Raw genomic sequence first — 12,396 nt, 5'->3', positions numbered from 1 at the left:
CAGGAGATGCAGCGCTGCTGATGAATGCAAGACGTGGTCAAATGTCAATAATGAATGATGCCCAATGCTGTACACTACCACCATTATCAACGGAACATCATAACATGACAGGTGACACAGGCAGAAGACAAAACTCGGAAAGTGAGGAAATACCCGAGCGCTTCCTTGGATACATTACATGATTACCTTACACAAACACAGACGGGCCGCGTCTCGTCTCATTTTTGGTCTTGACTTTATTTCTATGGTTCCATAAATGAACGACGGAGCGCTTGCCTGCTTTGAGATTGGTTTAATGAGGTCCATAATATAATTTAATAGGTTGAAGGAAGAAACTAATGGCCGGAGGACTCAATCCTCATAGATTAAGTGGCCCCTGCTGCGGCCCCTTTTCTCATGTCCTTAAAAGCAATATGGCAGGAATAACGCTCACATGTTCCTTGGTTCCGTGGTATGTCACGGCAAGGTACTCTCTCTATCATCAAGTCAGTACTACTCTATTTTCTTCTAGAGCTTTAAGTGGTCTACGTAGTCCTTGGCCTCCATCCAACTGCAGAAGAACGTGATGTCTTGAAAAGACCATCAGTTCAGAACGTGACAGAAATCTACTAATCCAACTAGACTGCTTACTTTAGACCCGGCGTTGTTGGTGACTCCACTGCAATCAATTAGCATCGGGCCTCGAGCTTTGCATTCAGGGGTTTGTACTTTTGTCTTTGGATCAAAGAGGTCTTTCAGTAATATGACAGGCCCATACACAAAGGCCATCAATTCCATTTGGTCCTGCCCAAGAACTACAACTATCCACATGATTGCTATTCTACGGACTATCTAGTACGGACTATGGAGTAGATAGTCTACGACCAGATACGGAGTACAGCCCACTAATTATTTCATTCTAAAAGAAAAGCTCATGATACTGGATCGCCTTATCATCGCATTGAACTTGAGAAATTCATAATACCGAGGTTGCCAACTGTCATGTTAGTAATATCCCTTCGAGGCTACAACTACCTTGCACTAATTTGATCACACATGTGCAGCCGTTGAGGATCATCACACTGCAGCTGTCAAATTTCAGAATAATTGATTCTGTCTCTAATACTGTAGGGCTCGATCATCAGTCGCCCATCCGTGACTCCATCCTCAATCATTGATCTATCTGAAGCAATGGACGATGTGATGATGTGATTTATCCACATACTCATCCACTTGCCGAGTACAGTTCGAACATCAAAACCCACTTCCTCCAACAATTGAGTCGGCTCATCATTCTTCCTTTTGATTCTCTCATTTGTTGAATGGATTCTATCATGAGCCTTTCATATCGGTCACTTTTCTCAATCTCAGTCACTGAGTCACCGGTACAGCCTCAGGCTGAACGTTTATCCTGACTTGGCACGCCCCAGTCCGCGTTAGGCAATATGACGCCTTGCGGGGTACCACTGGCTTCTCCAAGCCTTCTCTCAAATATCGACCATAGATATCAACAGCCATGTTGATCTTTCAAAAATTCCATACTCGTGTGCGATTGGATTGTGGCTGAATCACCGCCCTGCTCTAATCCATACTTATCTCGGTCCATGAAATACTACAAATCATCGAGACCAATGCCACCCCAAACTCTCCCCCGAGTCCTCTTCTTCGATGTCTTTGGCACCGTCGTCGAATGGCGCACACCCGTCTCCAAAGCCCTCTATGAGGCAGCACAGAGCGCGCTCCGAGACCCAAAAAAGAAGCTCTCCGACGCCGTGCGCGCCAAAGCCTCGGCAATGACTCTACCAGACTGGCTCGATGTAGCCGAGGAATGGCGCAAGTCATATCACCACTTCACCCAGAACGCCGACACATCAAAGCCATTCGTCTCAGTCGACGAGCACCACTACTCGTATCTCCTCAAGCTCCTCCAAGCGCACGGTCTCGAGACTCTCTTCACCGACGCCCAGAGATGGGATCTCGCGCTGAGCTGGCACCGGCTCACCCCGTGGCCTGATACCGTTCGCGGCCTGGAGCTTCTGAACCGCAAGTTCCGCACCTGCACACTGTCCAACGGGAACGTGGCACTGCTGGAGGATCTCTGTCGGTACGGCTTGTTGCCCTTCACGGATGTGCTGAGTGCAGAGCACTTTGGGGCGTACAAGCCGTCACCCAAGGTCTACGGCGGGGCTGCGAAGAGATTCGGACTGGAGCCCGGGGAGTGTGCGCTTGTGGCGGCGCATCTGGGGGATCTGAAGGGTGCTAAAGCCTGTGGATTCCAGACGATTTATGTTGAGCGTTTGAAGGAGGAGACGTTGAATGTGGAGCAGGCACGGAAGGAGGGTTATGTGGATATCTGGGTTGATGCAAGCTGCGATGGGTTTGTTGAACTTGCCAGGCGGTTTGCCATTGGTACCGAGGCCAAGTTGTAGATTATCATGGTCAATTCTATTGCATGTATTCGGTTTTAGCCCAGCAATTGCAGAACAGCCTGATAAGCAAAAGACAGGTACTTGCTTTTGTTTATTCCGCACTTCCGCTGACGGTAGGATGGTGACATCAGATTTGTCAGCCTGGCCGTCAGCAGTCAGCAGGCTCAACCTATATATATATATATATATATAGATGGAGTGCCTACCATGGTCCTGATGCCTGACTTCGACCAAACAAGAGCACCATGACGGACCAGGTACGCATATATGCTTTCGGCATTACCCTTGCTCACACAAAGACAGCCCCGAATCTACAAACACGCCGATGCAGACGGACAATTCCGTCGCAAGCCATCGACATTCCGCTCGTTCGTCTCGAGCGATCCATCCTCCGAGTTCCCCGCACAGAAAGACCGCTACGTGCTATACCTGGGGTACAGCTGTCCCTGGGCGCACCGCACCAACATTGTGCGCACCCTCAAGGGACTCGAAGACCTCATCGAGCTGGTGGTGCTGGACCCGGAGCTGGGCCCGGACGGGTGGTTCTTCTCCGGCCGGTTTGGGTCAGCGGAGAGGGACCCCTTGTACGGATTCAAGCTGCTCAAGGAGCTCTATCTCAAGGCCGATCCGCAGTACGAGGGCCGGTACACGATCCCGGTCCTCTGGGACAAGCAGCGCCAAACGATCGTCAACAATGAAAGCAGCGAGATCATCCGCATGTTCTACACCGAGTTCGACCATCTCCTGCCCGAGGCGAGGCGCGAGGCCAACCAGCCGGGCGGCGGACTGTACCCCGCGCCTCTGCGAGCCGACATCGACGCCATGAACGAGTGGGTGTACGACAAGATCAACAACGGGGTGTACAAGACCGGGTTCGCCACGACGCAGGAAGCGTACCATGAGAACCTGTACCCGCTGTTTACGGCGCTGGACCGCGTCGAGGAGCATCTCGGACAGCCCGGTCACCAGCCGTATCTGTTTGGGGCGAACATCACCGAGGCGGATATCCGGCTGTACACGACGATTGCCCGCTTCGACGTGGCTTACTACCTGATCTTCCGGTGCAATCTGAGAATGATCCGGCATGACTACCCGCGCATTGATCGCTGGTACCGGCGGCTGTACTACGACGAGTCGGACAGAACGCGGGGGGCGTTCAAGAAGACGACCTTTTTTGATCTTGTAAGCTTCGTTCTGCCAAAAGAGGGCAATGCTGACCAGGCTAGTGTAAAATCGGGTATCTGAAGGCAACCGGGAAACAATCCAACGGGCCGCTCATCGTTCCCGCAGGGCCTGAGCCAGACATCCTACCGTTCAAGGACTAGCATTCGCAGAGGTCAAGGTCAGATGGACCAGTCATGTATCAGAGATGACATTCAATCAAGGTAATCTGCATTTTCTCCGCGGTCTCCGCGTCAATCGAGGATCAAGTCCTCGTCCAGGGACAGTAGGCGTGTATGGCCGCGAGGCAGTGATTGGCGTAGAATGACCCTAGGAGCAGCGTGCTTCCAGAATGACAAGGTAACGGGGATGTTTGCTTTTTCGTCCTGCAGGACAGTACAGATACTCTTCAGTTGATCTGGTCAAGTCGGAATAATCTTCCAGTGACTCCATCCACCATCCACCATCCACATCCTCCATCTATGCACTGCAACCCTGCCCATCTACCACCTATCCCAGCCCATCTGGAAGTGTAAGGTAAGTCATCGACGGTCTAGATCCATCCGACCCAGTCCCGGATAGCCACTAACCCCGAAAGAGGCAGGGAAACGGGCGATAACATCACCGCCGGAGCGACAACCATGGATGGATGAATATTAGTGGCATACTTGACTCTCATCTTGATTCTGATTTGCACTGTACACTGCGCAGCTAGAAATGCCAAGGTTATCAGGCACGCTGGTTAGCGGGGCCTTCCGAGCGGATGATATTGGGATCACTGATTGAGTACTCCGTAACGGAGTAGCTATTAAAATACCTCGTCATCGCGGTCTAATCTGTAGTGAATTGAGTTCAGAAATCATACTCTGTAGAGTAGGTATCTACTGTTCTGGGCTTCTACATGGAAGAATTCCGGAGAAATTGCCCATGCTACTGCTAGTCGAGAATCGAGACGGCCCCCTTAACCACCGACCTCCGTCGGCACACTAGGGCTCAGGATTTAGTCTTTACTCCGTAGGTAGTGTCTGGTTGATCCATGTAGGTTCTAATTCTATCCGAAATTCCAGGTGTTGTCCATTGATATGATGCCATGATGACGGTGATCTACCTGTTCTCCCTATCCAGCATGAATTGGTCTACGAGTTATCAATCGTATTATCATCTACAGGTAGATTGATATCATAAGGCGCTAAGGATGCACTCTCGACCTCGCACTGTGCACTGTGCAGTAGTACCGTCTACCCACGTGGGAAATGGGACAGGGGTCGAGAGAAGTACCTACAACTTCACAGTTGACACAAGAGGACGGAGTAAATTCAACTGAAACCAGCCTTAGCTGTATTGTTGCATTGTCTATTTCTTCTGACGCGAACTGTCAGGATGTCAAGCGCCCCTCCCCCTTAACCACACTCGTTCGGAGGCTAACGTGTAAATCTCGGACTATCCATGAGCTAGAACCAAACCAGTTCTAGAAGGATGAGAATACTACCTTGCCTTAGGGTTGCGGGATTAGTTGCAGGGAGCCTCGTCTTGATAGCCCAATTCAGGCATAGGTCAATCGCACCATGACGTTTTTCACCTACCATGCCTTTCATGAGTGAGCATCTTGGTACGGAGGACTCCGTACTCCTGAGGCAATGAGATCATTATCATCAAGCCTATGTTCTCATAGACTCAAGACGATACTTCTCCGCCTGGTCATGTCCATTGTCACAGTTATACTCCGTACTGCATACTGCAACTGCCAGATTACCAGTGGGGCACCATGCGTAAGGAGTCCCAGGAATCAGGAAGATGGAATTTTAGCGAGCAGCCCGGGGGCCGCGGAATGTTCGACAGCCTTCCCCGTTGAATAGGGATGGAACTTGCGAGACTAGTTGACTGTCACTGCAATTTGTCATTTGAGCTCCTCAATCACCATGCTCATCTAGACCTGCTTTAGGAGTACTTCCTTCGTATTGGGGCATGAAATGAATGAATATCCAAGTCATGCACCGTCCTCAGCTGTATCACTCTCATGCTTACCACTGGGTAGTTGAAGATGAAGCCAGAACAAACCGAATTGAGTTGATGCCAACTGGGTCTGGGACTGGGACTGTGGGTGTGGGGTGTCTTGGTGCTCCATCCGCCCACTTGGTGTGTACCCGAAACTGTCTTCAGTCGAAAGTGGGCATGTTTCCTTGAAGATCTGAGACGAGGCTAAATCAGGCAAAACTCTCACTTTCAGGCCGTTCTGAGACTCAGGGGGATAAGGCAAGTCTCTCATCATGAAGGATAGCTCTTTTCATTGCTTCATGTGGGTAATGCGACTCGTCTCGATGTCATGAAGGAGTGCAGCGAGTGGATTCATTTTCGCTTGGATTTCAAAGATCAAATCTGTGGGTACCTCAGTGCTCCCAGGAACGAACGATTCTATCTGCATCTCAGTATGAATGTCTGTGTTCAGGGTAAGCAACTCCTTCAAGATGATCCGTGATATACCCGTTGTAGGCTTGTAGACGAGTATACCCGAAGATAGCCCTGCACAGACAAGCCGAGACGCCACTCAATTGCTTCTGTTTAACATTTTAGTATGTGTGTGGAATTTATGAGTGTATCAACATCAAATCTATCAATTGATCCCAAGAGAAGCCTCCTTACCAAGTACTTCATACCAGTCTAGGTTCTTCATAGGTGCATGCACAGAGAAGTGTCACATATCTAGTTGGTATTAATTCCAACCTTTTAATTCTCACAGTAAACCGTGATATCCTTGCTATTATCGCTGTATTAATCCTACCCCAGTCAAGCATCAAGTCTCTTGCTGTAGAACTTCTACTAACTACTCTGGGTAGGTACACACTTTATAAGAGAGGGGAAGAGAACGTGCCTAAGGACGGAGTAATAGTCTAATAATTAATCACCATTGCTGTGGTTTTTCTCCCTCCCTTTTCATTATTATTATCTATTTCTTCCCCTGTGTCTATTTCTCCATCTATCTATACTCCTTCTTCTCCTGTTTCTCACGAGTGATCGATCCATCGTCTCGCTTCTCTCCTCTCCTCGCCATATTCCCCAGTGTCGCTGGCCAAGCCTTTTATCCTTGGTCCTCCCTGGCGTGGGCGCTTGATCGCCTGTGCAGCTTTCCCCCTCCCCCTCCCTAGAAGATAAGGAGTATCGAAAAAATAGAAAAGAAAGGAAAAGAGAACGATATCCCACCTTACGCCCCTTGAACTCTCACCACCCGATTTCTCTGAGTCCGAATTGAATCCGCTTCCTCCGTCAATTTCGCGTGGCGGAATCAATTTTGCGAAACAAATATATTAACAGAACAGCCCTCTGTGTCACTACTCATCGGAAGTCCTGGCAAACTCGCAGTTTGTCCTTCTGCTAGGAAAGGATATCTGCAGACTGCAGATATTGTTGGCTGCTGGAACTCTCACTTTCGGGTTTCCGCTCGAGTCCAGATTTTCTGTCTCGTACTACTACTTCTGTTGATCGACGAGCTTCCACTGCGACCGGAGAGCTCCAGGGTTTCTTTTGACCCCTCTTGCTTCAATTCGCTGATCAGGCCCAAAGGTATGTCATGTCTCTCTTTCTACTGTTTTCTGCTCCCGTGGGGCTTTGTTTTGTGGTGTGGACATGTGCTTGGACGGTTCTTCCGGTGGCTAAGAAACCGCACTAACTCAAGCACAATAGCCCGTTCTGAGTTCCTGCGCTGGACCCCCAGTGTCTCGCAACACTCCGTTATCCGCGTCCGTGCCCACCGTGGAGCATTCATAGCTTTCTCTTCTCTCTTCGCCCCTCTCTCTTCCCTTTCTTCGTGCTTCTTACCCAATCTTCCTCTACCCTTTTTCCCTCCTAAGAAAACCAAAAAATAAAATAAAAAAATTCGGCCAAACGATATCTGATTCTTCGGTTACCTCCGGGTGCGATACAGTCGCCATGTCGGGAAAAATGACGTTGTACAAATTGGTGGTGTTGGGAGATGGTGGTGTCGGGAAGACCGCGCTCACGATCCAGGTTAGCCCTCATCTGTCTTGATGGTCGATGGCATCGAATTAATCTTCTACTCTGAATAGCTTTGTTTGAATCATTTCGTCGAAACATACGATCCGACTATTGAAGACTCGTACCGCAAACAGGTCGTGATCGATCAGCAGTCCTGCATGTTGGAAGTGCTGGACACCGCAGGCCAGGAGGAATACACGGCCTTGCGAGATCAGTGGATTCGCGACGGCGAAGGTTTCGTGCTTGTCTACAGCATCACATCGCGCGCCTCATTCTCACGCATACAAAAATTCTACAACCAGATCAAGATGGTCAAGGAATCAGCCCACTCCGGGTCGCCGTCCGGAGCCAGCTATCTGGGATCGCCCATAAACGCGCCTTCGGGGCCACCCCTCCCCGTACCCGTGATGCTGGTTGGCAACAAGAGCGACAAGGCAGTGGAGCGAGCGGTCTCGGCGCAGGAAGGACAGGCCCTGGCGAAGGACTTGGGCTGCGAATTCGTCGAGGCGTCCGCCAAGAACTGCATCAACGTGGAGAAGGCCTTTTACGATGTCGTTCGCATGCTCCGACAGCAACGGCAACAGCAGCAGGGCGGACGATCCCAGGATCGTCGACCCACCGGCTTGGGTCCCATGCGCGATCGCGACGCCGGTCCTGAGTATCCCAAGTCTTTCCGACCCGACCGTTCCAGGCACCGAGGTGGCATCAAGTGCATCATACTATGAGGAACGCATTGGAAATCGCATTTTTCACCTCATTCACCTTTCTTCCACTCCCAACCCCACGAATATCCATGTGAGCCTGCTCCATGACAATATCTTCTATCTGTTTATATTGGCTGCATGAACGTCTTACCGGTCTCTGGACTATAGACTGGGCGGTCATTTCTCGTCACTTTCCTTCGTTACTCTTCTACTCTGCTTGTGTTGGATACGCACATACGGTTTTATGGAGATGCTTGATGTATGCTCCATGTTCCTCGGTACCCTGGAGTGTCGCCTGTGGAAAAGAACTTTTATTTCCGTTACATTGGAGAGGCTAGAATCTCAGAAGCAGTGGGGATTATAGACTTTTTTTTCTTCTCTCACGCACCCTGGATAATCACTTTTGACCCCTTGCATTGCTCGGTTCCAGCCTCGGGGATGCGGTTCATTCCAGCCACCTGGACCTCATGTCCAATGTTTTTGCGTGGCTGGGCTACTACTTGAAAGGTCAGGCAGGTGTGGACAAGCAAGGAATGTGGCCGACGGCCGGATCAGAAGGAAGAAGACGCATGGTTGTTTTGGATGAAGCAGTCGACCGTTTAGCAGGCATTTCGATATGATACCCTACGGCTGAGCTTTGAGTTGTTACTTTTTTTTGATGCATTATTTGCGAATATAAAGAACAAAAAGTTCGTTGACTCACAGATAGATTTAAATAAATCACCTATTTACACCTATTTATTCAGTTCCATCTTTTTCCAAGGACTATCGGCTGGTTGCGAGTCCTGGTATGACTCCCTATGAAGTGGCGAAGAATAGACGAGAATGTAGAGGATTGAGTCACACCATCTGTCCAAACCTGCAGAATTCAGTGGCAGTATCTATCTACCTAAGGTAAGCAGGTGTACATTCGTACCATCGTACCACGACTATCTGTGCGGGGAAAGCTTCATCCATCCTCGGCTTCATCCGCACTGTCCAGTATGTAGTCCTTCCCCACAATCATCCACTCATCAACTGCCGAATCAAACCCTCATCATCTTATAGCTCAAATGACTAGACTAGACTAGACTCTAGAGGCTGGAGCAAAGGACCCTCCCGGTGTTCATCCAGATGTCTGCTCTGCTTACTGATTGCCGAGTCTAAACGAATCTAGGTCAACTTACAGCTCATCTGCTGCATCATCCTGCATGAGGGGACGGCTCGTTTCGTTCTGCTTCCTTTCCTCCGTAATTCCTACTTCTGTTATCTGTCACCTCTTGTGGTTCGGTTAGACTACGGAGTAGTGCTGGTGCTTCGTACATTGTGACATTCATCCAAGCTATATTTCACTTTGATTCCCTTGTCTACTTCCCTTGGTCATCGAATCCGGAACTATCTTTTCTCAGTACCTAATTCTAAAGGAAAAGGAAGAATGTCCACCCAACAAACAGTCCACGCTCACTCCCTCCACTCTCCCGAAGCCTTCTGGTCGTATCACGCGACCCAGCTGCACTGGCACAAGAAGCCCTCGCAGACGCTCGTCCGCCACCCCAAGACTCTCCCTAGCGGGGTCACGCACGAGCACTGGGCCTGGTTCCCCGACGGCGAGATCTCCACGACGTACAACTGTGTGGATCGGCATGTGGAGGCCGGTCGCGGGGAGAATGTGGCCATCATCTGGGACTCGCCGGTGACGGGCGTCCAGGAGAAGTATACGTATAGCCGGTTGCTGGATGAAGTCGAGGTGTTGGCGGGCGTGTTGAGGGAGGAAGGGGTGAAGAAGGGAGATGTGGTGATCATCTACAGTATGTATCTCATCTCGCCTCTGGAGGTAGACAGTGAGGCTAATAGACCACGACAGTGCCGATGATCCCCGCGGCGCTGATTGCTGCGCTAGCCATCACCCGGCTGGGGGCCATCCATTCGGCCGTGTTCGGCGGCTTCGCGGCCAAGTCGCTTGCGCAGCGGATTGAGGCCGCGAAGCCGCGAGTGATCATGACCGCGTCGTGCGGGATTGAAGGGGCCAAGGGTCCCGTGGCGTATCGGCCGCTGGTCGAGGGGGCCATCGCGGCGAGCAGCTTCAAGCCGTTCAAGACGATTATCTGGCAGCGGGACCAGCTGCGGTGGGACAATCCGGACAAGATGGGCGGGCAGCGCAACTGGCAGCGGCTGGTCAAGAGTGCTCGGATGCGCGGGGTCAAGGCGGGCCCGGTGCCGGTCAAGAGTACGGATGGGCTGTACATCATCTATACCAGTGGTATGGCTTCTTGGTTTGCGGGGTAATGGACGAGGCTGATCTGTGGTCAGGGACGACTGGATTGCCGAAAGGCGTATTCCGAGAAGCAGGGGGGCACGCAGTAGGACTCCATTTGTCCATCAAGTATCTGTTTGACATCCACGGGCCAGGCGATGTCATGTTCTGCGCCTCGGATATCGGGTGGGTGGTCGGTCACTCGTATATTCTGTATGCACCGCTGCTGGTGGGTGCCACGACGGTCCTGTTCGAAGGAAAACCGGTGGGCACACCCGACGCCGGCACCTTCTGGCGGATTGTCGAGGAGCACAAGGCCAAGGTGCTCTTCACGGCCCCGACGGCCATCCGCGCAATCCGCAAGGATGATCCGGACAACAGGCACTTCCTGCAGGTTGCCCGCCGTGGGGGATTGAGGCATCTGAAGGCGCTATTTCTCGCTGGCGAGCGAAGCGAACCGAGCATCATCCAGGCGTATCAGGAGCTCCTGACCCAGCATGCGGCGCCGGGGGCACTGGTGATCGATAACTGGTGGTCGTCCGAATCTGGATCTCCCATCTCCGGCTTAGCGCTGAGCAGCGCCGCCGGCCTGGTGGACCGGCGGCAACCGAATCCGGATTCCAAACCGCTCGCCGTTCGCCCTGGATCCGCAGGACTGCCGATGCCCGGGTTTGACGTCCGCATCGTCGACGATGAAGGGCGGGAGGCGCCGCGCGGGACGATGGGGAACATCGTCATGGCGATGCCACTGGCCCCGACGGCCTTCACCAGCCTATTCAACGACGACGAACGGTTCTACAAGGGCTACCTCAAACGGTTCGGTTGCCGCTGGGTCGACACCGGCGATGCAGGCATGATCGACGACGACGGGTATATCCACATCATGTCGCGGTCCGACGACATCATCAACGTTGCCGCGCATCGGTTCAGCACGGGCGCCATCGAGCAAGCCATCTTGTCGCACCCGGACATCGGCGAAGCCAGCGTGGTAGGCATGCCGGACCCCCTCAAGGGCCATCTCCCCTTTGCCTTTATCCAACCGCGGGGATCGGGGCCGCTTCCCGCCCGCCCCAGCGCGGAGCTGTTCCACGCCGTGAACCAGCTGGTGCGCGAGCAAATCGGGGCGATAGCTTCGCTGGGGGGGATCATCCAGGGGCGGGGGATGATCCCGAAGACGCGCAGCGGCAAGACGCTGCGGCGGGTGCTGCGCGAGCTGGTGGAGAACGGGGTGCGGGGGGACTTTGATGCTCCTGTGAATGTGCCGCCGACGGTGGAAGACGCAGAGGTGGTGGAGGTTGCGCGCGAGAGGGTGCGAGAATACTTTGCAGCCAAGGCGAAGTTATAACAACATACATTCCCGACAGTACCCTGCAGATACGAAGATGATGATTCGTTTCAAATCAAATCAAAGTAATCCATGCTTAAGAACCAAGGTATCGATCGTGTAGAACAAATCAATAATCATGAAGTAGAGAAAAAAGAAAAGAAAAGGGATAGTAAAACGCGTGGTATCTCGCCTTCATCGCCCGGACAGAAACGAATGAGAAGCGCAACCCTGTACTAAAGGTATATTCGATCCGATTCCAATTCCATGGGAAATTGTAGACTCAGCTCACTCAAATCAACCAAACCAATCAAATCAAATCAATCAATCAATCAATCAAAACCAATCAAATCACACCCCCTATCCAATCGACTTGAACAACCTCACCTCCGCTCCGCTCGCCAAGGCTCACAGCTCCAGCTACAGCAAGTAAGCAGCCAGGGCAAAAACACCGGCCAGACCCGCGCCGGCACCGACGGCAGCGCGCGAGGCAGCACCGGTCGCCAGGGGAGTGATGGGGGTGGTAGCAGCAGGGGCGCCGGTGGACTCGGCGGCAGCGCCCGAGGGGACCGGGAC

The 12,396-nt window shown here is 52.0% G+C and overlaps 4 protein-coding genes across 4 annotated transcripts; all 4 read left to right on the top strand.

The window, feature by feature from the left end:
* Positions 1-1,583: 1,583 nt before the first annotated feature.
* Positions 1,584-2,408, top strand: CDV56_101700 (haloacid dehalogenase, type II; the record flags this gene model as incomplete). The annotated part of the gene is made up of 1 exon (XM_026755319.1): positions 1,584-2,408. The coding sequence occupies one exon, from the start codon at positions 1,584-1,586 to the stop codon at positions 2,406-2,408; it is 825 nt and encodes a 274-aa protein (XP_026615428.1).
* A 245-nt stretch (positions 2,409-2,653) lies between these two features.
* On the top strand, positions 2,654-3,733 carry CDV56_101524 (uncharacterized protein; the record flags this gene model as incomplete). The annotated part of the gene is made up of 3 exons (XM_026755143.1): positions 2,654-2,665; positions 2,712-3,590; positions 3,635-3,733. The coding sequence occupies 3 exons, from the start codon at positions 2,654-2,656 to the stop codon at positions 3,731-3,733; spliced, it is 990 nt and encodes a 329-aa protein (XP_026615427.1).
* A 3,760-nt stretch (positions 3,734-7,493) lies between these two features.
* rasB (Ras small monomeric GTPase RasB) lies at positions 7,494-8,284 on the top strand (the record flags this gene model as incomplete). Its single annotated transcript, XM_026754443.1, has 2 exons — positions 7,494-7,571; positions 7,631-8,284. 2 exons carry the CDS (start codon positions 7,494-7,496, stop codon positions 8,282-8,284), a joined length of 732 nt encoding a protein of 243 aa, XP_026615426.1.
* Positions 8,285-9,677: 1,393 nt separating this feature from the next.
* Positions 9,678-11,841, top strand: CDV56_100176 (putative acyl-CoA synthetase; the record flags this gene model as incomplete). Its single annotated transcript, XM_026753795.1, has 3 exons — positions 9,678-10,050; positions 10,107-10,502; positions 10,553-11,841. The coding sequence occupies 3 exons, from the start codon at positions 9,678-9,680 to the stop codon at positions 11,839-11,841; spliced, it is 2,058 nt and encodes a 685-aa protein (XP_026615425.1).
* Between the last annotated feature and the right edge of the window lie 555 nt (positions 11,842-12,396).

Source organism: Aspergillus thermomutatus (genome assembly GCF_002237265.1).
Source record: "Aspergillus thermomutatus strain HMR AF 39 chromosome Unknown NODE_66, whole genome shotgun sequence".
Lineage (NCBI taxonomy): Eukaryota > Fungi > Ascomycota > Eurotiomycetes > Eurotiales > Aspergillaceae > Aspergillus > Aspergillus thermomutatus.
Note: the sequence above shows the minus strand (reverse complement) of the source record. Positions and strands in the feature narration are given on the sequence as shown.